Source organism: Apodemus sylvaticus, chromosome 18, assembly GCF_947179515.1.
Source record: "Apodemus sylvaticus chromosome 18, mApoSyl1.1, whole genome shotgun sequence".
Taxonomy (NCBI): domain Eukaryota; kingdom Metazoa; phylum Chordata; class Mammalia; order Rodentia; family Muridae; genus Apodemus; species Apodemus sylvaticus.
The window spans coordinates 23,427,258-23,454,077 of record NC_067489.1 but is presented as its reverse complement, the minus strand read 5'-3'; the positions used below and the strand labels follow the sequence as shown (position 1 = coordinate 23,454,077).

Genomic DNA, 26,820 nt, shown 5'->3' with positions numbered 1-26,820 from the left:
ACAGAGCTTGTGTTTTCTGCTCTTTGTCTCTGTGACTGACATTTAACAATTTGTCTGGTTTTTACACTTGATTTTTGCATTGCTGCAGTTAGGTGGGCAGACATTAACAGTCTTGGAAGCCATTGATGATGGACAGCCTCCCCTTTCCAGGCAACACTCAAGAAAGGGAATCATCACGATTAACACCTTTCTTATGATTTTAGAATGAAAGGGGGAAAGAGGAGATCCTGAGGCTGGAAAACCATTTCGTCCTCCTCAGAAGAATGAGATCTGAGTTCTGACCCTGAGTGGAAGCACGACATTCTAATCTATCCCTAAAACTGTGGTAATTTCCCCTCCCTTAAGAGCTGATCCAACCTGGCTGTGCTGGCCACACCTTTAGCCCCAGCACTCTGGAGGCAGAGGCAGGTGGCCAGGGCTGCATAGTGAGGTCCTGTCTCAACAGAAGAGTTGATCCAGGTAGCTCATCAGTCCCGTGGCCACAAGACCACCCTGCCTGGGTGTGCTGATACACCTGAGAACATGCCACACTGACACAAAGACTAACCTTCCCTTGATGAAATGTACACATAAGAATTTCACCAGAAGTCTGTCCCACAGAACAGTTGCTGACAGGTCTGCACTGCCAGGCCCACGCCAGTGTTTTCACCCAAATGTTTTCCTTTTCCTCTGGTCTCTCTCCAGATACTGAACAAAGCCCTAAGTATTCTTGCCCTGACCCTGTAAACACTTCGTGTAGACTCCTTTCTCCCTATTCCCGTGTCCGCAGAAATCCACTGTGAGCCTGCTTGCTTTTTCAGACCTAGCCCAGCAGACAAGACTTTCTTCCTCTTAACCCCACCTTCCTCACAGGAGCTGCTAAGACTTACAACTTGCCTGCCCTGCTGCTTCTCTCTCAAACTTACAAAGTGGTAGTCCTCAACTTTTGGACTCCTAAAATTCTTTTATCAACCAAACTAAAATCACTCAAAAGGGAACACATAATCCCTAGTCAAACTGACTTGTGCTGTGTCTGTCAAAAGAATGTGGAAGACCTGAGTTTGGTTCCCAGTCCCCTTGTCAGACAGGTGATAACCAATTATAACTCCAGCTCCAGGGGAAGCCCCTGCAGAGGCCTCTGTGGCACCTGTGCTCATATGCATATACCATACACACACATAACTAAAGTAACAAAAATGTTCTTTTTCAAAAATGCAGATGAGACAGGACTTATTACAGGGGGACAGAGGCCATCAATGGCCAAAGGCACTACTACAGAGAAAACCTCAGAGAGAAAACAGATGGTGGCAAAGGACGTAGATAATTGTACAAACCTACAGTCAAGTGGGCCAGTAGTCATCTCTGAAGTCAGCTTTTCATGTGGATTAATTTAATAAGGGAAGGGGTATATCTAATCATTTAGGCATTTTTAGATTGCTATGTCTCAACCCAGGACAGGAAACAGAACTCAGATCTTATTCATTTGGCCAAAAACAACAGTTCTGGGGCCATACCTCTGTCAATAAAATGCTTGCCACGCAAGTACGAAGTCTTGAATTTGAAAAGCCCAGTACCAGGATGGTAAAGACAGCTCACTTCAGCCTAATCTGTGGGTTCCAGGCCTTCCCCAAAAACAAAGTGAATGGTCCCTGAGAAACAACCACCAAAGCCGTCCATGGTCCACCACACACATGCTCACATACGCACAGAAGAAAGCTGTTAACTTGTAGATTAAATGTGCAAACCTGTAAAAGCAGGCGTGGTTTACCGGGAAAACGGCCTCTTCCAGGCCTCAGGAGAGGCAGCCTCTCCCTCCATTATGGCATCAGTGAGGCATCTGTAGCAGGACGGAGTTGGGATACCTTCCCTCTTACTTGAAATGTAGATGTTACAGGGGCACTGGAGGTGGAAAAGAACCTGATTTGGGGGTCCATCGTCAATAAACTTCAAGCCTACTAATTAATGTCTTAAGTAGCTACATAATTTGTTTACTGTAAATCAACATCTGTTCAGTTTTCCCACTGCGATCGTCTGTGATTTAAACCACTACTATGTGTTTGAGCCTCTCTCAACTTTGACCCAGTATCATCCTGTTTGCAGTTAATGACCTCCTTAATAAATCCTGAAGGATGACCTGTCTGAGTGTCTCTAGTGAGTCCTGTCCTCTCTTTATCCTTAACAGTGTATTTATGTATGTGATTTTTTAAAGACTCATCATTTTTTAATTTTTATTATATATGTGGGTATATGTATGTGAGAGTAAAGATATCTGTGGGGTCCAGAAGAAGGCATAGGATCCCATGGAGCTGGAGTTAGAAAGGTTTATGAGCTGCCTTATAAGCGCTAGGAAGCACACTCAGGCCCTCTGGAGAGGCAAGTATATGCTCTTACCCATGGGGATATATACCCAGCCACCGGCCAGAGTTCTTAAAAGCAAAGCTTAAACATGGCTTCTTCCTCAATAGAGCTATGTTAACGTTGAGGCAGAATTGAAAGGTAGAAAAAGAAAGTACGGGATCTTGAGTAATAGCACTTCATGTTGAAGTTTCAACATCTGTGAATCAAAGAGGGCTGAAGAGATTGGTCCACAGTTAGAGAGCCAAGGTTTGAATCCCAGCACCTACATGGCAGCTCACACCCATCTGTAACTCAAGTTCCCTGGCATGCAGGTTGTACACAGACATACGTGCAGACAAAATACTCATGGAAATAAAAAATTCAATACATTTGTGGTAAAAGTTGCCGACAAAAAGAAAACATTTTATATAGAGAGAGTGCTGATAAGAATGTTAAAATGGGGGCAGGATGGATGGCTCAGCAGTTAAGAGCACTGACTGCTCTTCCAGAGGTCCTGAGTTCAAATCCCAGCAACCACATGATGGCTCACAACCATCTGTAATGGGATCTAATGCCCTCTTCTGGTGTGTCTGAAGACAGCTACAGTGTACTTATATATAATGAATAAATAAATCTTTTGAAAAAAGAAAAAAAGAATGTTAAAATGGCCACAGATGTGCTTAAAAATTAAATATACAAAATTTTCCTCCTTGCCCAGCTGTAAACCTGTAATTTTCTTCGACTTCCAGAAACCCCACTTAATGTATAAAAACATGTCTTATCTCCTGACTTTAGTATGCTGTAGTGCCTTCAAAGTCACCTTTGTAGCCACTCTCTATCAAAAATGAAAAAAATTGTCCTTCTTAGCAATTCTCGGAGATATACCTTGAGAGCCACCAAAATAGTAAATATGTTGTCTTACAACAGCGCTGTGATGAAACACCAAGACCAGAGAGAGAGAAAGAGAGAGAGAGAGAGAGAGAGAGAGAGAGAGAGAGAGAGAGAGAAGCCAGGCAGTGGTGGTGCACACCTGTAATTCCAGCACTTGGGAGGCAGAGGCAGGCAGATTTCTGAGTTCGAGGCAGGCAGATTTCTGAGTTCGAGGCAGGCAGATTTCTGAGTTCCAGGCCAGCCTGGTCACCTGAGTGAGTTCCAGGACAGCCAGGGCAATATAGAGAAACCCTGTCTCGAAAAAACCAAATCCAAAAAACCAAAAAAAATAAAAAAATAAAAATAAAAAAATAAAAAATCAATTAAAAAAAAAGAAAGAAAGAAAGAAAGAAAAGAAAAGAAAAAGAAAGAAAAAAAAGAAATATCAAGACCAAGGCAACTTATAAAAATAAAAAGAAGCATTTAATTGAGGACTTGCTTATAGTTCCAGTCCATGAACATCATGGCAGGAAGTATGGTAGCAGGCAGGAATGGTGCTGGACCAGTAGCTTAAAGCTCTCATCTGTCTTCAAGTTGCAGGTAGAGAGAGAACGCTCAAGACTGGGTGTTTTGCCGGGTGGTGGTGGCGCACGCCTGTAATCCCAGCACTTGGGAGGCAGAGGCAGGTGAACTTCTGAGTTCGAGGCCAGCCTGGTCTACAGAGTGAGTTCCAGGACATCTGGAGCTACACAGAGAATCCCTGTCTCAAAAAAACCAAATCCAAAAAACAAAAGAACAAAACAACAACAACAACAACAACAACAAAGACTGGGTGTCTTAGTCAACGTGCTATCACTGTGAGGAGACACCGTGACCAGGACAACTCTTTAAAGGAATGCATTTAATTGGGGCTGGCTAACGGTCTAGAGGTTCAGTCCATTGTCGTCGTGGCGGTGTGCAGGCAGATATGGAGAGCAGCTGAGAGCTCAGGAAGGAAGGCAGCAGGAGGAGAGAGACACTGGGTTTGGCTTGAGCACTTGAAAGCTCAAAGCCCATCCCCAGGTGGCAAACTTCCAACAAGGCCACACCCCCAGGAGACTATGGGGGTGCATTTTCATTCAAACCATCACATTGGGCCTGGTGTGAGATTTTTGAAATTTCAAAGCCCATCACCAGTGATATATACCTCCAACCAGGCCACACCTACTCCAACAAGGCCAGACCTTCTAATCCTTCCCAACCAGCTCCCTAACTGGGGAGGAAGCATTCAAACATGAGCCTCTGGAGGGCATGCTCATCCAAACTGTAATGATCTGTGAAAGATAGTTACTAACAACCATGCTGATTAAGCCAGTTAAAAGTTTTTAAGTCCTTTTTATCAATGTCAGACCAAGAGTCACTTATGCCTCTGAAAAGTCTCCTGGTGGACATGCTAGGGGATATAGAGTTCTTAAAGGCATAAACCACAAAGACCACAATTTACATCAGTGTTACATGAGAGTCAGAGAAACCTTAAAACATTTATTCCTGCCAGAGCATAGTAATTATTTTAGACATAACGTGAATTATTTTTGACATATCTTTTCTAGTTATTTCTGTTTACTTTTTGATTGATACATCTAGGCCATAAAAATCTGCAACATATTTTGGTCAAGGCAGATGTGACCATTGCGGGGAGGAGGGTAGTGAGCTGAGAACTGTCCAGGCAAACAGAAATGCAGTCAGAACAGGATAGTTTCACCCTAGTCTTTTCAAAGTCAGCACCACTGAGATACCTCGCCCTTGGAATCCTATGGGCGTCCTGGATACTCTTAGATAAGAATGAGGATGTGCGGAAGAACGCCTCTGTTACAGACATGTACCGAATACATTTCAGATAAACAGAACTTTCATTTGCACTGGAAAACACAAATCCACTCAACCCTAGTTCCCAACCTATGGAGGGTCTTAAGGGATAATCTTGGGAACAAAGGGAATTTCTGACAAGTCCTCCCAAGGATGGGTGCTCCCTTCTGGCACATAACTCAAACACACACACATACATATAAATTAATGAGTAAATATTTTTTAATGTTTAGAATTATATAGTGCAGTCTTTACACTTTTTGTATATCTTGGTAGGGTGGGTGTGGGGATTAGTAATATAATGGCGGGGGTTGATACTAGCATTTCCAAGTCCTAGGTTGATTACTAGCACAGGAGCACTGAGAAACTCAGGATAGAAAAGTTGGTTTGACTGATAACACCTGTGGCCTGTTAGGATTCCAGGAAACTTCTGCTAAAATCACATACCAATTTCTGCTGGAATCCCAAAAGATGCTTTTCTACCCTATAAAACCTTCCAGGCCCCATGTCCATCTTTTTTCCTAATTAAAGGACAATATGCTTCTCAAGACATCAGTCTCTTTATTCCCACTTTGCCTCAATCAGTCCTGATTTAAGAACCTTCCCTTGAATATACGGTGACCAGACACCTTGGTTTTTGCACTGCTGCGAATGATCCTGGTGCCTCTTTGGTAGTAAATATTTGTTAATTAAATATATCTATTCCCTAGAATATTTAGAAAGGCGCTCCCAACATGTATAACATACAGGCGTATTACTCGTACAGAATCCAAATTTAATTCCAAAGTGCTGCCCTGTTGATGGCCGTACATCATCAGAAAGGTGCCCTTTTGACGCTTCCCTCCCCCCCCCCATTAATAAAATGCTGCTTTATACAAACTCCTAGCAATGAAAAATATGTAAAATGTGAAAGAATGGAAAAGTCCTTTCAAGGTTAAAGGGGAACCCTGAGGGGATAGAGAGGTGGTTGGCTGCGCATCATCTGCAATTCTTCACGCTCCTAAGAAGTCCAAAAGTCCACAGTCCAAAAGAAGAGGACAGCTGGGGACTGGAGACATAGCTCAATGGTAGAGCACAAGCCTAGAATGTTGCAAGTCTTCGGGTTCCATCCCGAGCGTTGAAAAAGAAACAAAAGCAAAGGAATAGAAAAGTTACCCAAAGAAGGAAACAGCAACTGATATCACTGCTTGTCAAGAAGCACCTAAAGGCGTCTGAAAACCTGAAGTCGGGAAGGTGACCTGGAAACCACAGCAGCGAGTACAGTAGGTATGTATCCTGGCCAGACCTCCGGGCCGGGCCTTCTACCCCACGCCTCTATGGTAGGACCCGAGGAACCGGAAGTGGGCCACGCCGGGGGCGGGGCGGGCCGCGGAGGGGGCGGGGCCTCCACCACCACCTCTGCTGCGGACTGAGGCGAGATGGCGGCCACTGAAGGGGTCGGGGAATCTGCGCCAGGCGGTGAGCCGGGCCAGCCAGAGCAGCCGCCGCCCCCGCCTCCCCCGCCGCCGGCACAGCAGCCGCAGGAAGAAGAGATGGCGGCCGAGGCCGGGGAAGCGGCGGCGTCCCCTATGGACGACGGGTTTCTGAGCCTGGACTCGCCCACCTATGTCTTGTACAGGTAACGCCCTCCCGCGGGCCGCGGCGCCGGAGGCCGGGGCTGAGCTGCGATGCCAAGGCTGAGTGCGAGCGACGCCGCAGCCGGGCGGACGGGGGCGCCCTCCGTGTCCGCGCAGCCCCGGGTACCGGCGGGCTGCGGCGGCGATCTTCTGAAGCTAGGGTGCGGTGACACTTCCGTGGTCCCGCAGTGCTGCCCTGCTGATGGCCGTCCATCATCTGAAAGGTGCCCTTTTGACAGCTTGCTACGGAATCATTTAATTTAAGCGGCAAGATTTGCTCGTTACAAACGCTGTCAGGCCTTTGCATGCCTTCTGCTGACTGGAGAGAACTTTCTTGCCTTTCCTTCATCTTTGCCACAGTGCTCATCCCTTGTGTCCTTTCCATGTTCCCTAGTTCCTTGTCAAAAAGTACTTACTGTTTTCTGTAGCTCTACCTAAACCCTTTAGATGATTCATTTACCGTGTTTTCATGAATGAGTGAAAGGCATTATGCAGAGGTGTCTGCAGTTGGGTGGCTTGAGATTGGTTGTGGGGTCCCATAGCTCTCAGAACTTTCCTCTGATTTGTGAATTATCTTCTTCGGATGGCTGTCTGATTTCCGAAGGACTAAATGACAGTGTTTGCCGTGCCTCTCTCCAGACTGTAGGTTTTACATATATTAGCAGGTCATTCTTTTCCCTATATTCTTACATAAGGGATGCAATTTCAAGGTTAACTGTATACCACAAATGTCTGCTGTAACTGATTGGTATAGAGAAGAAGAAAATAAGTAGAGGCTGGTCACACTGAGCCGTTCATTGAAGTCTTCATAAGCGCCTGTTGTCTCAATTACACGGTTGTTTTGAGACTGTTCCCTGAATTGGAAGTGTACTTACAATATGCATGCAGGTTTAAAGTACTCATAATCTGTTATTCCTTCTCAAAGTAGCCTTCCAAAGTTGACTGGTAACATTACCTTCATCTTATAAATGAAGAAACCGACATCCAGATAGATTAATGACTTCACACAGGAAGTTGCAAAGCTAATATTCCAGCTTAGGCAATTGTCAGATTCCAGAGCCTTCTCTCCCTCATGCTAGGCAGGCATTGTCCCACACCCAGGCACTCTCTCTGCCTGTTAGTGACCCTAACAGGCCTTCTCTCTAGTAATAATAACTCATAATGCTTCCTTTGATTTTTTTTTGGGGGGGAAGGGGTTGTTGAGGTATCACACCTAGGACTTTATGCCTATATTTTACTTCCTGAGATATATCCCCAGTCCTCATTTGAGTCTAAAAGTTTAGTTCCTACTAAAATTCATGTTTAAAAAAAAATACTAACTCCAGAATCTTACTAAATGAATGAGTTTAAGTTAATTTTTAAGTTAAAACTTGGATACTTTTTAGAAAACCACATATTGCAACAGCATAAATTTGAAATTGTTGATTTGTTAAATTTTATTTTTTAAAAATAGGTGTTTTAAGCCAGTTGGTGGTGGCACACACCTTTAGTAAAAGCACTTGGGAGGCAGAGGCAGGTGGATCTCTTGTGAGGTCAAAGCCAGCCTGGTCCACAGAGCAAGTTCTAAGAGAAAACCTTGTTTTCGAAAATCCAAAAGAAAAAAAGTATTTTACTCAATGTGTGTGCCTGGGTGTGTGTCTGTGCACATGGGCGCTACTACCCACGGAGTTCAGAAAGGGGCATCAGATTCCCTGGAACTGGAATTATAATTTCAAATCTCTATGTGGGTGCTTTGAACTCAACTCTGGCTCTCTGTAAGAGCAACAAATGCTTTTCACTGCTGAGCCGTGTCTCCAGCCCCTTACTCATTTTTCATAATCCAAAGATGGTTTCTGTTTTATTTTTAAAATAAAACAGAAACAAAGTGGCAGAGGTTTGCATGGGAAAATCCAACTATTTTATTAAGATCTGCATTTGATTGAATGATTGTTACCAATTAAAAACAAACAGAAACAAAAAAGCCAAAAGCGCCAAGATTGTTTTTCTTGAATATACTCATGGGGAACATGTCTGTTTTCAGGGACAGGGCAGAGTGGGCTGATATAGACCCCGTGCCCCAGAACGACGGCCCTAATCCAGTGGTCCAGATCATCTACAGTGAAAAGTGTAAGTTCATGTTTACTAGGAAATCTCTGTTTGTTGAGCTTTTGACAAAGGTGAAATTTGCAACCATATAGTAAGAAAAGTGAGAGATTTTTGTTTAATAAGAACCTGAATTACTTTGGTGAGTTAATGTTTTCTTTGTCATTTGTCTTCATATTTTATTCCGGGGATGGAGATATTCAAAGCAATGAATGTTACATTATAATGCAAAATAGCTATTGTATGGTTGTGCTTTTAATTTGCAGTTAAAGTATAACAGATGAATTACTGTTTTATTTAAAGTAAGCTTTAGTTGTTCAAGTACCAGCATTTTAAAATATATTTGAGCTGTATAGCTGTATAGTGTACGCCTCAGTTGAAATGTATGTACTGATGTTTTCTTGAACAAAGTAGTCTTTTTTTACCATGAGTGTGAACTCTTCTGTCCATAGGAGGTCATACAGATGGTGATTGTTCTTCTAGGCAAGGGTAAATAGATGAAGTGCTATTTTTGGAATTGTATGTGTCTGTACGTTTGCATGTGTAAATTTTTTTATTCTCAGTTAATGCTTTGTTTTCTAAGATCATTTCTTTTTGCAAAGATCATTTATTGATTTATTTACTGATTATGAAATCATGTAAACAAATGTTTTAAAAGGAAGAACAATGGTATGGGGGCTGCCACATATCGAGTATGGAAATGTAGTACTAAACAGTTCATCTGTCCTTCTAGTGCAGAACTAGAAGGCTCGGAAGCACTGAAAGCAGGCCTCAGTGACTGTGAGGCCTGAGTGTGTGACCAAAGTGTCTTACGTGCTTCCTTCAAAGGCTTTCTTCTGTTGGCTCTGGGTTTAGATAAAAGTATCCTTATATCTTATTGATATACCTCTAATCAATAAACATAAAAATAAATTAAAATTGAATTGATATTCTGAAACAAAATAAATAATCCATATGCAAATGTAAGCAAATAATCTTTGGGTAGGGATGTCGCTTTGATAGAACACCTTCCTAGTATATGCAGTGCCCCTGGATTTGATCCCCAGCACGACAAGCAGATTGTCTCTGGTCAAGAGACATCATTTTCAGTCGGGCTTGGTGGCGCACGCCTGTAATCCCAGCACTTGGGAGGCAGAGGCAGGCGGATTTCTGAGTTCGAGGCCAGCCTGATCTACAGAGTGAGTTCCAGGACAGCCAGGGCTACACAGAGAAACCCTGTCTCAAAAAAACCAAAAACCAAAAAAAAAAAAAAAAAGAGAGACATCATTTTCCATCTCTCAGGGGAAAAAAAAGATAAGCAAAAAAAATAATATTTAGTTCTTATTGTGATGAAGGCATTATGAGGTTAGATATAAAATAAAATAGTAAGGAAAAGCCGGGCAGTGGTGGCACACGCCTTTAATCCCAGCACTTGGGAGGCAGAAGCAGGTGGACTTCTGAGCTTGAGGCCAGCCTGGTCTACAGAGTGAGTTCCAGGATAGCCAGGCCTACACAGAAAAACCCTGTCTCGAGAAAACAAAACAACAACAAAAAAATAGTAAGGAAAATTTCAGAGTATATAACTACATGAAAACGTTATCTGAAATATTTCCATGTAATATTTCTAGAAGAAATAGCAATGTTTACACAGAAATGTTTACATCAGTAGTAACCAAACATCAACCAAACCCAGGTCCTCAGTAGGAACAGCAAGTGCTCTTAACTGCTGAGCCATGAACTTCTGGTATATAAATGATACACATACAAAGACCACATAAATGTGTAATGGGGTTCATACTGTGGTTCCAGTGTTAAACGGAAAGTGACCCTCACATACTGTATTTTGTCTCCAGTTAGAGATGTTTACGATTACTTCCGAGCTGTTCTGCAGCGTGATGAAAGAAGCGAACGAGCCTTTAAGCTCACCCGAGATGCTATTGAGTTAAACGCAGCCAACTATACCGTGTGGTAAGTAATAACTCCGTTAATAGTCACCGCTAGCATAAGAGTCGAGGTGACTCCTTTCCCAACGGTCCTCTAATTTTCATCAGACTATAATTCACATATTTGCCCTAGAGTCTGTTGAATGAAAACAGCAGTCTCTGCGTCGGTCCTTTGTGTTACCAGAACCCCATTCCCATTTTCTTGAATTGACTTCTGTGTACCAGAGAACACTGTGTTACTGTTTATTTTTGCGTTGTCGACATAATTCTTTCTATGAAAGATGCAGAGTCAGCTGTGCCTCTTTATGCCACAGATGAGTTATGCTTCCTGCTATTCTGAGCCTCATAGGATAGTTATATGCCCTTTAATAGAGAGCATTTTGTTTTCATTTTTTAACTTAACGTTTATTTGTGTCTATGTATACAATCTCACATACATCTCACAGCACCTTGGGAGTCAGTTCTTTCCACAGCATGGGTCTCGGGAATTGAACTCAGTCTTCGGGCTTGGTTGATATCATGCCCTTTACCCTCTAAGCCGCTTCACCTGGCCCTGTTTCTGTTTTATAAAGCAGACTACATAGCCCAGGCTGACCGTAAACTTGGTAGGTAGTTACTTCTGTATCTGCCTCTTGGGAGCTGAGTTACAGGCCTGTGCGCCATGCCCAGCAGCACCAGGCTGGCAAGCCGCATGCACACCAGCTGAGATGGCTGGTCTTGTTTGCTTTGCTTTCCTATGTAATGGTAAGTCATTCCCTCCAGACTCTGTAACTTGTAAATGTGTCACACTCTGGCGTCTTTTCAGACTGTACAAATCCTTTGCCATTTACTATTTTGTTTTTAAATAAAACACAAAGGCAAAAAACCCAAACAAACAAAACCTCCAGGTCTCCATATGCCGACCACACTGCCCACAGACTCAGAGATCTGCCTGCTCTTGCTCCTGTTCCTTTGTGTGTGTGTGTATGTGTGTGTATACACACACACCCTGTCCCCTGTGTTGGGATTATAAGCATAAGCCACCACACCCAACTCTTTTCTTGATTTACTTTCTCATTTTTTTCAAAGCAGGTCCTTGAGTAGAAGAAAACTTAGAGAAGATTGTGTGGATAAAAGTGTTAAAGATGTGTTAGGAGAGGCGGATCGATGGTTAGAGCACGTGTTGCTTTGTTCATTTGTTTGTTTGGTTTGGTTTTCAAGACATGGTTTCTTTGTGTAGGCTTGGCTGCCCTGGAACTCTCTGTAGACCAGACCGGCCTCACACTCATAGCTCTGTTGGCCTCTACTAGGATTAAAAGCTTGCTGTGCTCTTAAATAGCAACTAGATCTCGTTCCCAGCAGCCATGGAAGCTCTGTATCCTCCTGCGGCCCAGCAGGGCAGTGCACATGTGTGCATAGGTGTACATGCAGGCCAGTGTGCACATGTGTGCATAGACATACATGCAGGCCAGTGTGCACATGTGTGCATAGGTGTACATGCAGGCCAGTGTGCGCATGTGTGCATAGACATACATGCAGGCCAGTGTGCGCATGTGTGCATAGGTGTACATGCAGGCCAGTGTGCACATGTGTGCATAGACATACATTCAGGCCAGTGTGCACATGTGTGCATAGGTGTACATGCAGGCCAGTGTGCACATGTGTGCATAGGTGTACATGCAGGCCAGTGTGCACATGTGTGCATAGGTGTACATGCAGGCCAGTGTGCACATGTGTGCATAGACATACATGCAGGCCAGTGTGCACATGTGTGCATAGGTGTACATGCAGGCCAGTGTGCACATGTGTGCATAGGTGTACATGCAGGCCAGTGTGCGCATGTGTGCATAGACATACATGCAGGCCAGTGTGCACATGTGTGCATAGGTGTACATGCAGGCCAGTGTGCACATGTATGCATAGGTGTACATGCAGGCCACTGTGTGCATGTGTGCATAGGTGTACATGCAGGCAAAACGTCTAAAGACATTTTTAAAACAGTTTGTCTTTTCAAGTTTAGATTTATTTGAAAGGGTTTTTTTTTCTGTCTTTGGCCTTTGACTTTACTAATAGATTTCTACCGTAGAAGCCAAAATCCTTCAAAATTTTGCAGTTTCCTCTTTTTATTTTTTTAACCTCAGTTGTGGGAAAAAAAATTCCCATTCCTCTTTTAAACCCCTTTTTAAAAAATGCATTTGAATGTTTTGCTTGCCTGTGTATCTGTGTACCACATGCATGCCTGGTACCCTCAAAGGTCAGAGGAGGGCGTGGGATCCCCTGGCACGGGAGTTACAGGGTAGCTGTAAGCCGCCATGTGGGACTGAGCCCAGGTAAGAACAAGTGCTCTTATGTTTCTCTGCTGGCATAGTAAGCCAGTTCAAGCTGGATTAAAAGTATAAAAGCAGGTTTATTTGGGAATAGCTCCCTGGTGAATTCACCAGTCTCAGGGCCAGGGCTAGAGAAGTCCCTATGCAGACAGGGAGACAGAGAGAACTCAGAGAGAGGGCAGAAACAGTGAGGGGCAGAGAGAACAAGTAACCAAAATGTCTGGATTACATAGGGAAGAGGCAGCCCAGCCCCTGAACTGGAAGGTTTATGGCAGGGGACTGTATGCCAGCCATACTCCGCCTGTCACAGGTAGGGACTGGGGGATGCTAGGAGAGCCTGGAGGCCCTCAGCTGCTTGTCTCGGGTTTGAAACTTAACCTCCGTAACCACTGAGCCATCTCCTGGCCCTAAGCTTCGCCTTGATCTCTTTTAAGTTGTAGTTGATGTGTTCTCCTCTCCAGTCTTCTTCTGGATAGACTCTTACTGCATGTAAACCTCCTGGGTTATCTTTTCTTGGTTGCTTTTGTTGTTGCCATCGTTGTTTCTTTTGTTCAGTTTGTCTTATTTTGGTTTTGGAGACATAATGTCACTGTGTAGCCCTGGCTGGCCAGAACTCTATATAGGCTAGTCCAGTATAGTCCAATATAGTCCAGGTAACTCAAGAGTTACCTGCCTCTGCTTTCTGAAGCTGGGGTTTACGGGATGTGCCAGCACGCCCTGTAGAAAGCCTTATTCCGTTTGTAAGTAACATTTGATAATGTTTGTAACATAATTATTATATAGTGTATGTGAACTGTATCCTATCGAAAAGGAAGTGTTTTGTTTTTTTATTATAGAATTCAGAATATTACCTGTAAATAACATTTTAGTTACCCATCTTCCCATCCCTTAAGGCTCAACAATTCACTCCTTCTGTGCTGCATTTGTTATGGGCCTCTCTGTTTACACGAACTGCTCCGTTCTTCCAGCTCTAGATGTGTGACTGTGGCTAGGTATAAGCTCTTGTGAATGTATATTGGCCCTGCCAAGTGAGCACCAGCCTGCTGTCGTATGTTGTATTCCTGACTCACGGCTTTATTTGACTTTGGTGTTTTGCTGTAGGCATTTTCGGAGAGTTCTTCTAAGGTCACTTCAAAAGGATCTACAGGAGGAAATGAACTACATCACTGCAATAATTGAGGAGCAGCCCAAAAACTATCAAGTTTGGTAAGAGGACATGGCGAAGGAAATGGTACTGTGCTGTAGCATTTGGCACTGGGGGCTGAGGTTTCTTGTCGCTTGAGCACTTTACATCCAGACCGTTGCACGCCTCAGAGGACTGGAAGTTGTGATTTTTGGAGCAGCAGTACTAGATTGGGAAAAGTCTGAAAATGGTTTTCTAGTCAGTATAAAATAATTTTCTTATGTTTGGTACTTTATATTCATGTAACTAAAATGTTTATTAGTCTTGTAGATACAGGGAAACTAAGAACAGTCTAAAGATGAGAGTGAATAAAAACCAGCTATTCTTATGGACCTTTGTGAAAACATGGTAGGGGTTTTTGTTTTGTAGCAGAGTATGGATTATAATGTAGAGATTTTGTGGGGAGAGCAGGGAACAGATGCAGAAACTGAGAACGAGGGAAAAGAAAGCAGTATAGTGCGTATCACAGAGACGGTGGCCCAAGAAGCGGGCCAGCCCCTCCTTGTGCTGTGGTAGGGAGCGAGCGGTGGGCGCAGAAACGAGAACCACTTGTGGGGAGGCCTGTGAGCAAAGGGAACTCTGAGCACAGAATGCAAGAGTGCCATGCACTCAGGGCCACACCCGCACAGAGCTCCATCTGAGTGCAGTACACTCAGGAGTCCTGGGATCCAGGCAGGCTGTGACCACAGACCTGGACATGCCTTCTGAGCACTGACACAGATGTGCCCTGACCACAGTGCAGTAGTTCTCAACCTGGGGGTTGTGACCCTTGGGGGAATAACAAGGCTTTTCCAGGAGCCACCTAAAACAATCAGAAATGTCAGACACTTGCCTTATGATTTATAACAGTAGCAAAATTAGTTATGAAGTAGCAACAAAAGGAACTTTATGGTTAAGGGTCCCCACAACATGAGGAACTCATGGTCAAGGGTCGCAGCATTGGGAAGGTTGAGAACCGCTGCTGTCACACCTGCCCCAGGGTTAGGAGAGGCAGCCCCAGTGACCATGACCGAGGCAGCTGCTGAGCAGAGCACTCAGCGGGGTTTACGTGGGAACCGCCCGCATGCTCACTCACCTTTCATTCTAACAATGTGAGCAGTGCAAACCCTGGATCCTAACGAGCTGATCTTTAGTAAAGTCTCACTGTGAAACTCTGCTGGGAACTCCTCCTCTCTCTGAAAAGTCTTTAAATCATAGACTATCAGGAGAATATTGTATTATTGTGTTATGAGAAGTCAGTTTGGTAAAACTTAACCTAGACACCTGAGAAAAGAAAATGTTAGTAGTAGTCAATGACTTGGAAAGTTTTAACAGTAAATTTAGAAGTCCTTCTAGGGTTTTCTCACTGATAGCATCTTGCCTTCTTCATATTATGTGAGATGAATCTAAAGCTTTCGTCCCTGTGGTAGTAGTGTTACCCAAGCATTAGAGTCTCGTGTTCTTGGTACTCCTGCCCCTGAGCCCGGTTCACACACCATGCAGCCCCCAGGGCAGAGGCTTACTGTACCAGTCACACTGTTAACACTGAGCCACCCCAGGGATGTGTGGGTCTCCTGGCCATATGGGGTAGAACCCAGAATCTCACACACAGTGGCCAATGCTCCACCACTGGCTAACTGCCAAGCCTCACGGTGCAGTTTTTAATTTCCAGTGTGTGTAAGGAAAATTGTGAAAATGGAACACAGTATAAAGAAGTATTTTCCTAACACAGAGACAGTTTTGTAATGGAGTTGTAACTTGTCCTAGTTACATATTTCTAGGGCAGAAGTAAATAGATTGTGCTTACAGACTGGGAGAGTGAAGAGTTGCGTGTCTGATGACATTCTGAACACAGTGATACTAGCTGACTGGCTTTAATTAGAGACTCATTAGAATGAGTGGACTAGTATCACATCTATCTCTCATTCGTCTGTATCCAGTGCTCCAGAATTGCTGAACAAAGGCCTAGGCTCTGAAAGATTACTGTAGTTGCAGGGCTGGTTTGAGAGACCTATGTCCTAGATACCAGGTTATACACAGTCTGTCACTGTGCCTCTCAACTCGGTGCTGCAACTTTCTGTCACTGTTAACCTTTCTGGTAGCTTTGGGAATTGGGGGGTGAGCTTGTATCTTCTGAATTCCCTTTCACCTCACGCAGTGCAGCTGATGTTAGCTCTGAATTAACCTCCGCTTCGCCTTTCTTCTTTGGGCAGGCACCATAGGAGAGTGTTAGTGGAGTGGCTGAGAGACCCTTCTCAGGAGCTTGAGTTCATTGCCGATATTCTTAATCAGGATGCAAAGAATTATCACGCCTGGCAGCATCGACAGTGGGTCATTCAGGTATCGCCCGCCTTTCATAACGTCTGAGTCTGAACACACATAATGATGCACACATGATTAAAAACCTGTGAAGATGCTTGAAACCTGAAGTCCTTCATGAGGCTTTCTTTTATAATCTCTTTGGATATGATGGTGAATAGTTTCATATTAAAGAAAAATAATAGTAAAGTTTTAAGAACTTTTAGATTAAATTTACATCATATCTCTTTTTTGAGTCAGGTTCTCACTGATAGCCCTGGTGGCCTGGAACTCAGTCTATAGAAAAGGCTGGCTTTTAACTCAGAGGTCTGCCTGCCTCTGCCTCCTGAGGCCTGGGATTGGAAGCACATGCCCAACACCATCACAGTTAAAAAATATCATTTAAAAGTTTAAATGTCTTCATACAATTAACTAAAGGAGAACACATTTTCTGCAGTTGTTCAGTAGTTATATTTTTTTATTTTAAAAAGTCATTTTGGGTAAACAGAATTTCATGTTGGCGACACTTGTCTTCTGTGTACCTCAGTGTGATCTTGACTCTCTGACCTTCCCACCTTCGCTTCCCAGGTGCTGTGATTCCAGGCTTGCACCATCACTCTCAGGTGCTTTGTCATGTGGGGATTATACCCAGTGCTCTGTACACATGAGGTAGTCTACCTGCTGAGCTATACCCCAGACCCCACTATTTTTCTTTTTATTGGAAACCATAATCAGCTAAGTTTTACTTCTAATAGTAGCACTCAGGAGGCAGACGCAGGCAGATCTTTGAATTTGAGACCAGGCTGGTCTACATAGCAAATTCCAGGCCAAACAGGATGATATAGTGTGACTGTCAACAACAAAAGCAAACAGAAAATTGTAATAACAAAAACTGTGTGTCACCCATGTCTGTCTACTAACATAGCAACTTAAAATCAGTATTGCCATTGTCTTTGAAAAGCTACTTCACACAGTATGTTTTTTTACTGAATTGTCAGAGGTTCTAAATGGCAAAGGATTCCAAGAGACCCTTCAGTTATATTGTGGCTTTTAAGTTCCTATAACTAAAGTACAAAAGCTTCTTCTATTTTGACAATATGCATGGTTTCATGTTTTCAACCCAATCTTTAAGAAGGTAAGATTATTTTCAACTATAATAAGAGACAAGTGATTTCTGAAAACTGAAGAAAATCTGTACACTTTATAGGCTCAGTAAACTCAGAAAAACAATCTATCCCCTTGGGTGTTGTGATGCAAGCCTATAATCCCAGCACATGGGAGTGGGGGCAGGAAGAGAAGAATTCAAGGCCAGACTGAGTTACACAAGACCCTGTCTCAAACGAGAAATGGGAAAAGACAAAAAAGAAAAGAAAGTGTCTTCAGTTTAAAAGTGATACATACATATGCTCAAAATCATGGGGGACTTGGAGAGATGGCTCAGAACTTAAGAGCACTGGCTACTCTTGCAGAAGACCTGAGTCTGATTCCAAGCTCCCACGTGGCAGCTCATAACTGTGACTCCAGTCTCAGGTGATGTGATACCCTCTTCTGGTCTACACCCACGGGTACACAGACATGCATGCATACAAATATTCATACACACGAGATCAAAAATGACAGAAAAAAACCTTAAAATTATGTAAGTCGGTGTTTCTCAAACAGTGGTGTTTGGGGATGGTTGGCAGTATTCGGGAGTCCTTGCTTTGTGTGGCCACACCTACAGTGTCCACCCTCCGTTGTTCATCAGACAGAACTTTTTGCCAAAATGTTCTCTTAGTATTTTCATCATGACATTTAAAATGAGGGACCAGCTTAGAAATGTTTAACCTTGCTAGTGTCAAATAAGAAAAAAAATATTCGCTTTTCCAAAATGCCCTAACCATAAAGTAAAACTTGACATTTAAATACAAATGTATTTTTCTATGTTTGTTCTAAAGCAATTTTATCATGCATTTGCTTTTTAAATTTTACTTATTTTGTTTTGGTTTTAAGACAAGGTTTTGTAGCCCAGGGTATCTCTGAACTCTCTATCCTCCTGCCTCAGCCTCCTGAATCTGAATGCTGGGATAGCTGATATGAGCTACCACTGCTGCCCATATACACTTATGATGCTGCTCTGTATTTAATGTTACATGTTAATAGCAAATTACATTAATTTGTGTGCTCATAAAGTTATTTAGTTTTTTACCAGTGGTTTTGGTGTTGGTTTTTGTTTCTTTCTAAATTTCTTTTGACTTCTATTTATTTAGTTTGTATCTTTGTAGAATCTATGCTCAATTTCCCTCTCGTCCCCCTCTCTCTTGTTCTCTCGTTCTCTCTTTCTTTCTTTCTTCCTTTCTTTCTTTCTTTTTTTGTGTTTGTTTGTTCTGACAATGTCTTAATGTCGTAACCCAGTTTTTGCTTTGAATGTGTGTAGCTGAGTGTGGCCTTGAATTTCTAATCCTTCTACATCTACTCCTGGATGCTGATGCTGGGATCACCATGGTAACCCCCTTCTCTCAGTTCTACCTTCTTAGTTTGCTGACATTTTGTTTGTTTGTTTGTTTGTTTGTTTGTTATAAATTTCTAACTGGTTTTTTTTTTCAGGAGTTCCGACTTTGGGATAATGAGCTGCAGTATGTAGACCAGCTTCTCAAAGAAGATGTGAGAAATAACTCTGTGTGGAACCAAAGACACTTCGTCATTTCTAATACCACTGGCTACAGTGACCGTGCCGTGCTGGAGAGAGAAGTCCAGTTAGTATCCTGCATTGCTCGTTCCCTCATTAAAAATCTGCACACAAACCCTGTCATGTTTCAGCCACTCAGATGCTGCAGAATCAACACTTCCCAGGTCATACAAATGCACATGGGGCAGATTTGGAGAAAACAGCAAGGATGAATTTGCATGAATACATACAGTACATCTGTGTGTTGCAGGCTAATTAAGTTAATTATCGTAATTATTGATTCTAGAGATTGTGAAGAAATTGATTTCATAGTGCCAGAAAGTTTTATTTTGTATCTATTCTCCCTAAATTCTGTTGAATTTTAGATAGTAGTTGCAAAATGCCAAGTTATTATTGTGAGGATTTTTGCTAGACAAGTGGCTGACTGTAGGTACTGAGTGCACTCCTAGCTCTAAACAGAGATGACTGTAGACATTGTCAGATACATCTGTAGTGACAAAATCACACACACACACACACACACACACACACACAGGTGTTGCAGTATGTAACACTGTAAGAACTCAGAGCCAGCTCTCCTCAACCCCTTCTTAATACAGGGTATTGCTCTGTAGCCCAGGCTGGGCTAGAACTTGAGAGCTTTCTACTTGAGTGCTAGGATTCTGGGCAAACACACAGAAGCTGTTCATGACCCAACATGAACTGTGGGCTGCAGAGGAGGAAGTTCAAACTGATTTAAAAGCACCATTGCTTTTTTCTCATTGGAGTTGTTTTCTTACAAATCAGTGGAGTCCTTTAGAGTTATCATACCATGGACTGACCCAACTTGTAATGAATGGATTTTAAATATTTAATATTTCTTATTTACTATGTCTTCATTGGGTCAGTTTTTAGAAGAACTAAATTACTGAATATGAAGCATTTGAAAAGTTCATATTGGTTTCCCTTTAGGGGAAATCTGTGGCCTCTGCTGTTAAAGAGAAATAAGCAAATTCTGAGTATGTCAGAGTTAAGGCATATTTTTTAAAGATGGCAAAAATAACATTTAAAATAATAATAGATGTATTTATATAGAATTCATGGTATGTTAATTAGAATTTTAACTCTTAAGAATATAGGTAAATATATAGATCTGATTATAGTTTCTTTATGCTTCTCTCCCTTTTTTTTTTTTATGGTTTTTTTGGATTTGGTTTTTCGAGACAGGGTTTCTCTGTGTAGCCCTGGCTGTCCTAGAACTCACTCTGTAGATCAGGTTGGCCTCGAACTCAGAAATCCGCCTGCCTCTGCCTCCCAGAGTGCTGGGATTGCAGGAGTGCGCCACCACCACCCGGCTACTTCTCTTCTTTTTAATATAAAAGCAATGTAGTGTGTTTTGGGGAGAAAATTAACTATGTTAAGTTTAAAGATAAGACTTCCCTTTCTTGAGCTGGAGATGGTAAAGCACTTGCGTAGCCTGTTCAGAGCTGTAGATCTGAGCCAGCGCATCGTGAGGCCAAGTGTGGAGGGTGCTGCACACCTGTATTCTCGGCACTTCAGTCATCTAGGCAGGAATATCAGAAGGTCATGGTCATCCTTTTCTTTATAACAAGTCCCAGGCCAACCTGGGCTATTTGGAATCCTCACTCTGAAGAAAGGAAGGAGGGAGGGAGGGAGGGAGGGAGGGAGGGAGGGAGGAAGGAAGGAAGGAAGGAAGGAAGGAAGGAAGGAAGGAAGGAAGGAAGGAAGGAAGGAAGGAAGGAAGGAAGGAAAAAAATAAATTATCAAGAGATGTCTAATTCTCTCTAGAGTAAGCCACAATTATGTATAGCCTTTCAGGCTTTGTGTGTGCATTTGCAGATAGTTATGCCCAACATTTTCTGTAGGTATTGTTTTTTTATATATGCAGGGGCAGGGGAGGCAGGGTAAGAGACAGAGTTCCATGTGTCACACATGGCTTCAGACACAGTACATGGACTGACAGCATTTTTGAACCTCTGGCATTCCTACCTCCCCTTCCAGTGCTGGAGTGACAGGCCTGTGCTGTAGCAGCAGGGTTTGTGCACCACCACGCTCAGTCCATGCTGTTCTGGGGTTTTTTTTGTTTTGTTTTTTTTGTTTGTTTTTTTTTGTTTTTTGTTTTTTGGTTTTTTTTGGATTTGGTTTTTTCGAGACAGGGTTTCTCTGTGTAGCTCTGGCTGTCCTGGAACTCACTCTGTAGACCAGGCTGGCCTCGAACTCAGAAATCCACCTGCCTCTGCCTCCCAGAGTGCTGGGATTACAGGCGTGTGCCACCACCGCCCATGCTGTTTCTTACAGCTCCTAAAGTGATGTTAATTCCTGGACTTTCTTAGGCAGAAGTTGACCTTTAACTCACTACCCTAAGTTGCTGTATGAATACAAGACAGGTCTCCTTGCTTTTAGCTAACCTCTTCAGAAGAAAAAATATCCAATATTCTTTTGTTTTTCTTTTAGAAACATATGTAGTAGTTTTGAGGATCCAATTCAAAATCTTTTAAGACTGATTTTGTGTGTGCGTGTGCATGCATATGTTATATGTGTACAAATATCTACAGAGACCAATGACTTCAGATCTTCTGAGGCTGGGAAACAGGGATAGCAGATGATTGTGAGCAGCAGGGCGTGGGTGCTGGGAACCAAACCTGCTCCCTCAGGAAGAGTAGGAGCACTCTCAACTACCAGGCCATCTCCAGCCCTTCTGTAGATCTTAAGAGAAAAATACCAAACATATATTCCGTGTGTGTGTGTGTGTGTGTGTGTGTGTGTGTGTGTGTGTGTGTGTGTGTATTTTGTCTGCATGTATGCCTTTGTATCATCTGCATGCAGCACTCGAAGTGGATGGAAGAGGTGGTCGGATGCCCTGACTAGAGTTACAGATGTTTGTGATCTGTGTGCATGCAGGGAATTTGGAAGAGCCAGTGCCCTCGACTGCTGGGCCATCTCAACAGCGCCATTTCTTAAAGGGTGTTGAGACAAGTTGACAACTGCACAGTTAAGAACTGTCTTCTCTAGGCTGGCGCTCCAGTGGCACCAGGACCCATTGGCAGGCAGAAGTGAATGCTGACAGGGTGGGGGGCACACATCAGGTTCCATCCCAGTGTTGCTAAGACTGTGTTGACTTGATCTGTTCATTTAAAGTTATATCTGTTTTCTTATAGGTACACTCTGGAAATGATCAAATTAGTGCCACATAATGAGAGTGCATGGAACTACTTGAAAGGGTAAGACACTGCCGTCACTCGTTTGGAGAGAGAGAGAGAGAGAGAGAGAGAGAGAGAGAGAGAGAGAGAGAGAGAGAGAGAGAGAGAGTCATCACAGAAGAATGGGCCCCATAGCCGGCCTCTAAAGGCATGTGAAGGGTTCCTGTGTCGGGACAGTTGAGAGTACATACAGGCAGAGTGTGGTTATGGTAATCCATCCACAGGCGGCGGCGTGCTCTCTGTCTCGTCTTTCACCCCCAAGAACGCGTCAGTCCGGTTTTCAGAACAGTACAAAGGAAATGATCTTGTTACTAGTATTTATAACTCCTGTAGGGATTTGCCTCTAGTCTTTGTTTCAAAGACTGGAACACACAATTCATGTGGGCTCAGTACAGCAGGGCAGCATAAACTTGACAAGTCACTCAGATGGGTGGCCAACCTTTCTACTGTCAGTGTTGCTTCCAATGACAAGTTTTACTCTTAAAAAAGTTTCCGAGGTCTGGCCCTAGCTCCTTGGCCCACAGAGCATACCACGCTTGGAGATGCACCATGACCTGTAATCCCCTAAATAGCTGAAGGTGTGAAGACCCACCTCAAAAAGAAGTGGGGACATCTCTCTTGCTCTTCTTTTTACCTTTAAGACGAGTTCTTTTCTGCTTCAACACTGTATGCCGTGTAGCGTGAGTTATAAAGGATTGTTCACAGCTGTCTCAGGTGGATCTCCTTTATATCAGTGCTCTCAGACTCTGATGCTGAGGTGACTTGAACTTCTTATTCTCTCCCTCTACTTTCCAGATGCTCAGCTCACCATACCTAGGTTGTGCACTGCTGGGCGTTGAGCCCATGGCCCGGTGCATGCTTGGCGAGTGCTCTCCCACTGAGCCACAGCCCCAGTCCAGCTTCACTGTGTTTTAAGTTTATTTTTTACTGAACTTTAAAGCTCCGTCAATAAGGCCCACGCAGTTTACACGAGTGCTTTTTTCTTTCCCGCCTCACTGTTCATAATGAGTCTTCCCTTGCTCGTGCCTCAGTCTTACTTTCTCCTGATCTTTCTCCGCTTGTGTGTGCTCTCTCCGAATGGAGTTTTGTTTTGTTTTAGGATTTTGCAGGATCGTGGTCTTTCCAGATACCCTAATCTATTAAATCAGTTGCTTGATTTACAACCAAGTCACAGTTCCCCCTACCTGATTGCCTTTCTTGTGGATATCTATGAAGACATGCTAGAAAACCAGTGTGACAACAAGGAGGACATTCTTAATAAAGCGCTAGAGGTGAGCTTGGGCAACAGGGTCCTCTCACTGCCTCCGCACCACTGATATTGTGCCGCATCGCGGGGTTCCTCAGGGCTCTTTCTAGTTTGGGGCAGCACTGTCAGTGTATTACTGCTGTACGGTATCTCAATTGTGCATGACCCACACTAAATTGACATGCTCTCTAGAGTGATTAATTAGACATTAATACACTTTTATTTTTCATTTTCAGTTATGTGAGATCCTAGCTAAAGAAAAGGACACTATAAGAAAGGAATACTGGAGATATATTGGACGGTCCCTTCAGAGTAAACACAGCAGAGAAAGTGACATCCCAGCGAGCGTATAGCAGCGAGACCATCCGGAAGGAGTGGACGATGCTTTCTAAGGCCTCTCATGCAGGCGTGCAGAGCGGGTAGAGCGGGTAGAGCGGCCATCTCTTGCCTGTGCGCTAAAGTTGTCCAGGTGCTGCTTTTAACAAGAACTAAGAATGACTCCTGTGTGCTGACACTGTTCACACTAGCTCCAAGAATCCACTTTCTAAAGCAAAGGCATTGGAGGGGAGGGTGAAGAAAATTTCCCATAAAGAAACTACTGCTTTTGTAGTCTTCCCAACATTTTATCCAGTCCTGTAGAATCAGTTCCTCTGAAAGATGAGTATGCAAGGCTGTGCTGGGGGAACTAACGATGACTGCTACTGGTTTGCAGTGACCTGAATCTCCTCGGTGCATTGCACAGGTCTGAGCCTGATGATTAGAGCCGCTGTGTGCTCACAGGAACCTGCTGTCACTGTAACCAACTAACGCCAAAAGAAAGGTTTTATAATAAAAATCACACTATCTATAAACAATACCACAGTGTTTGGTGTTTAACAGAATATAAGGGACAAACAAGGAGCCCAATGCTTGGGAGGCTGAGACAAGATTGCTGTAAGTTTGAGGCCAGTCTGGACATACATAGAGAGGTTCAGGCCAGTTCAGAATACAGAGGGTGGCCACCTTTAAAAGAAAAAAAATATGTCAAAATCTGAGAAAGAAAATATTGCCATGCCATACATTTTGTGATTCTGGGAGGGAAATGTGAATTTATTAAAGGTGTAGAGTGGTCCTGTTTTCCTTTCAGCATCAGAATGTACTCAAGATAATTTAAACTGATTTAATCAACACAGATAGCTCATAAGCATTGCCTCATCTTCTGAAGTCTACCCCACATCCAGGCTATGCAATAGCCACAAGTCGCTGCCGCCTTAGTGGAGCTGGGAAGTTAGAACGTGGGGTCCCGGGTGCCAGGGGACTGCAGTGTGAGGAGTGAGAACGCAGGTCCCAGGTGCCGGCTCCAGGTCCGCCGCCTTGTACGCAAGCACACCTGCCATGTGTGACCAGCCAGGGGCTCTGAAACGTCGGCCCCTGACTTCTGGCCTCTCAGGCACTCAGAACTAGAGTGGAGGTAGAAAGGAGTCTGCGTACCTCAGACCTGTGCGTTAGCTCAAGCAGCATCCCAGAGAGGATTTCAGTGTGAGAACACCAAACCACAGCTAAGGAAATCACTGTGAAGAGTCGAATAAGCCTCGTCTCCACATACATTTGGGAAATAACTTTTAGTAGGAAAAATACATTTAAGTCGTTTTTAACATTTTATTTTTGCTTTTATATCTTATGTTAGTGTTTGTCATTTGTAGAGTTCCCAAATCTCTAGTTCTGTATTTGGAAATAGCACAAAATTCTTTTTAGCAGCATTGTAGTAGAAAGAACGAAACACAGCCTAGTGGTCAGTTGTGGTGTTGCATGCTTCTAATGCCAGCATTTAGGAGACAGGCTTAGCTTTGTGAGTTCAAGACCGGCCTGTCTACATTTCAGGGTCCAGGTCATCCAGGCCACATAGGAAGAGTTTGTCTCAAAAAAATAAAAACAAGCCAGTCTAATGACATTTATCCTCAGAAGTCACTATCAGTGACTTAACTTTGGTTTTAGGGCTGCTGACTCAGCAACGCTGTTAGGGACTAAGAAGCCCCATACCGGACCCAGCATGGCCGCACATGGCTGTGGGCCCTGCATGCAGAGGTTTGCCACAGGTTCAGTGGCAGGCTGGGCAACCAAGTGAGATTCTGCCTTGACAAAAACAACCAGGCATGGTGATATATGTGCCTGTAATTCTCATGCTTCAGAGGCTACAGGACAGCCAGACCCTGCCTCAGATATGCTTCTGTTAGTCTGTCCTCACAAGTCTGCTCACACCCTCTGCTCTGCCATCACTTCTCTGTCTGTCTCTCAGATCCTCCAGAAGAACTGTATGCTCACAACAGCCCCTTGGAAATACTTAGTACTTGTAACATTTGTTTCAAGAGTTTGATGTGTTCCTCATCAGCACAATTTTGGACACGTGCAGAACCCTCATCATTAGCGTAGTTCTGGAAGTGTCTTGTGCTGGTTGGAATCGGGTGTTTGATGTTCAGGTCAGTCAGCTTCCTAGTGCTTAGATTAAAGACAAATGCCCGCACACCCTGCACACTGAACATTTGGTTTCCATGGAGAAGCCATGTCCGTTCTCTGGCCAGAGACCCCGATTCTCGTTTGACCGGCAAGAAACTGCCCAGCAGTCTGCAGAAATGTGCGGTGCGGTGCCGAGAAGCAGGGACCACGTGCTCAAGGCTGCGTGAGGCATCTGTCGTATGTACACTCAAGTACCCTGAATGAGGAAGAGACGGGCGGGGAGGAGCGAGTGCCGTGGGGTGCCGACTGTGGATGTGCACACGGCTATTGCTCTCAAAGTCAGGGCCGCTGTGCTGTGCGCAGCATCGAGCCGGCTGAAACTCCGCCATAACCTGGGGAAGTGCTTTCTCCCCTTCCCCTTACCGAGGAAAGACTGCCAGTGGATCACTGTTTGCGAGGGAATCCTTTCTGAGGGAGAAGCCATTGGTAGGTTTCCTGTGCTCAGATGGCTGGACCTACACTCATGCATATAGGGGAGGAGCAGTGGGAAGAGGAGGAAGACAAGGAGAAGACATGGAGCTGGGAAGGGGACATGTTGGGAAGAGGATGGAGAAGGGAAATGGGGGAAGATCTGACTTAATTCAATCCCTAAGAATAAGAAAAAAAATGATAATAAAAAAAAAACCACAAGAATCTGCCTATGTCCACAATTGTGCTACAGCAGTGGAGCAGGGTGGGGCTGGGGACAGGGGAGCCGGTTTGGGCTTCTTCTGAGACCATTTCCACTGGGTAGAAAGGAAAGCTTTACTGTGTGTGTCCTGGACCCACTGCTTTTGTTTTGCTTGGCAGTCACATT

General features: G+C 43.8%; 1 protein-coding gene and 1 long non-coding RNA gene across 2 annotated transcripts; both read left to right on the top strand.

The window, feature by feature from the left end:
* Nucleotides 1-6,409: 6,409 nt before the first annotated feature.
* Fnta (farnesyltransferase, CAAX box, alpha) lies at nucleotides 6,410-24,387 on the top strand. Its single transcript, XM_052162448.1, has 9 exons — nucleotides 6,410-6,649; nucleotides 8,668-8,753; nucleotides 10,562-10,676; nucleotides 14,059-14,163; nucleotides 16,333-16,459; nucleotides 19,004-19,152; nucleotides 22,244-22,306; nucleotides 23,385-23,556; nucleotides 23,768-24,387. The coding sequence occupies exons 1-9, from the start codon at nucleotides 6,450-6,452 to the stop codon at nucleotides 23,882-23,884; spliced, it is 1,134 nt and encodes a 377-aa protein (XP_052018408.1). The 5' UTR covers nucleotides 6,410-6,449; the 3' UTR covers nucleotides 23,885-24,387.
* Nucleotides 11,775-12,612, top strand: LOC127668712 (uncharacterized). The gene is made up of 3 exons (XR_007974145.1): nucleotides 11,775-12,193; nucleotides 12,374-12,409; nucleotides 12,482-12,612. It is a non-coding gene; the product is annotated as an uncharacterized LOC127668712 (long non-coding RNA).
* Nucleotides 24,388-26,820: the final 2,433 nt, after the last annotated feature.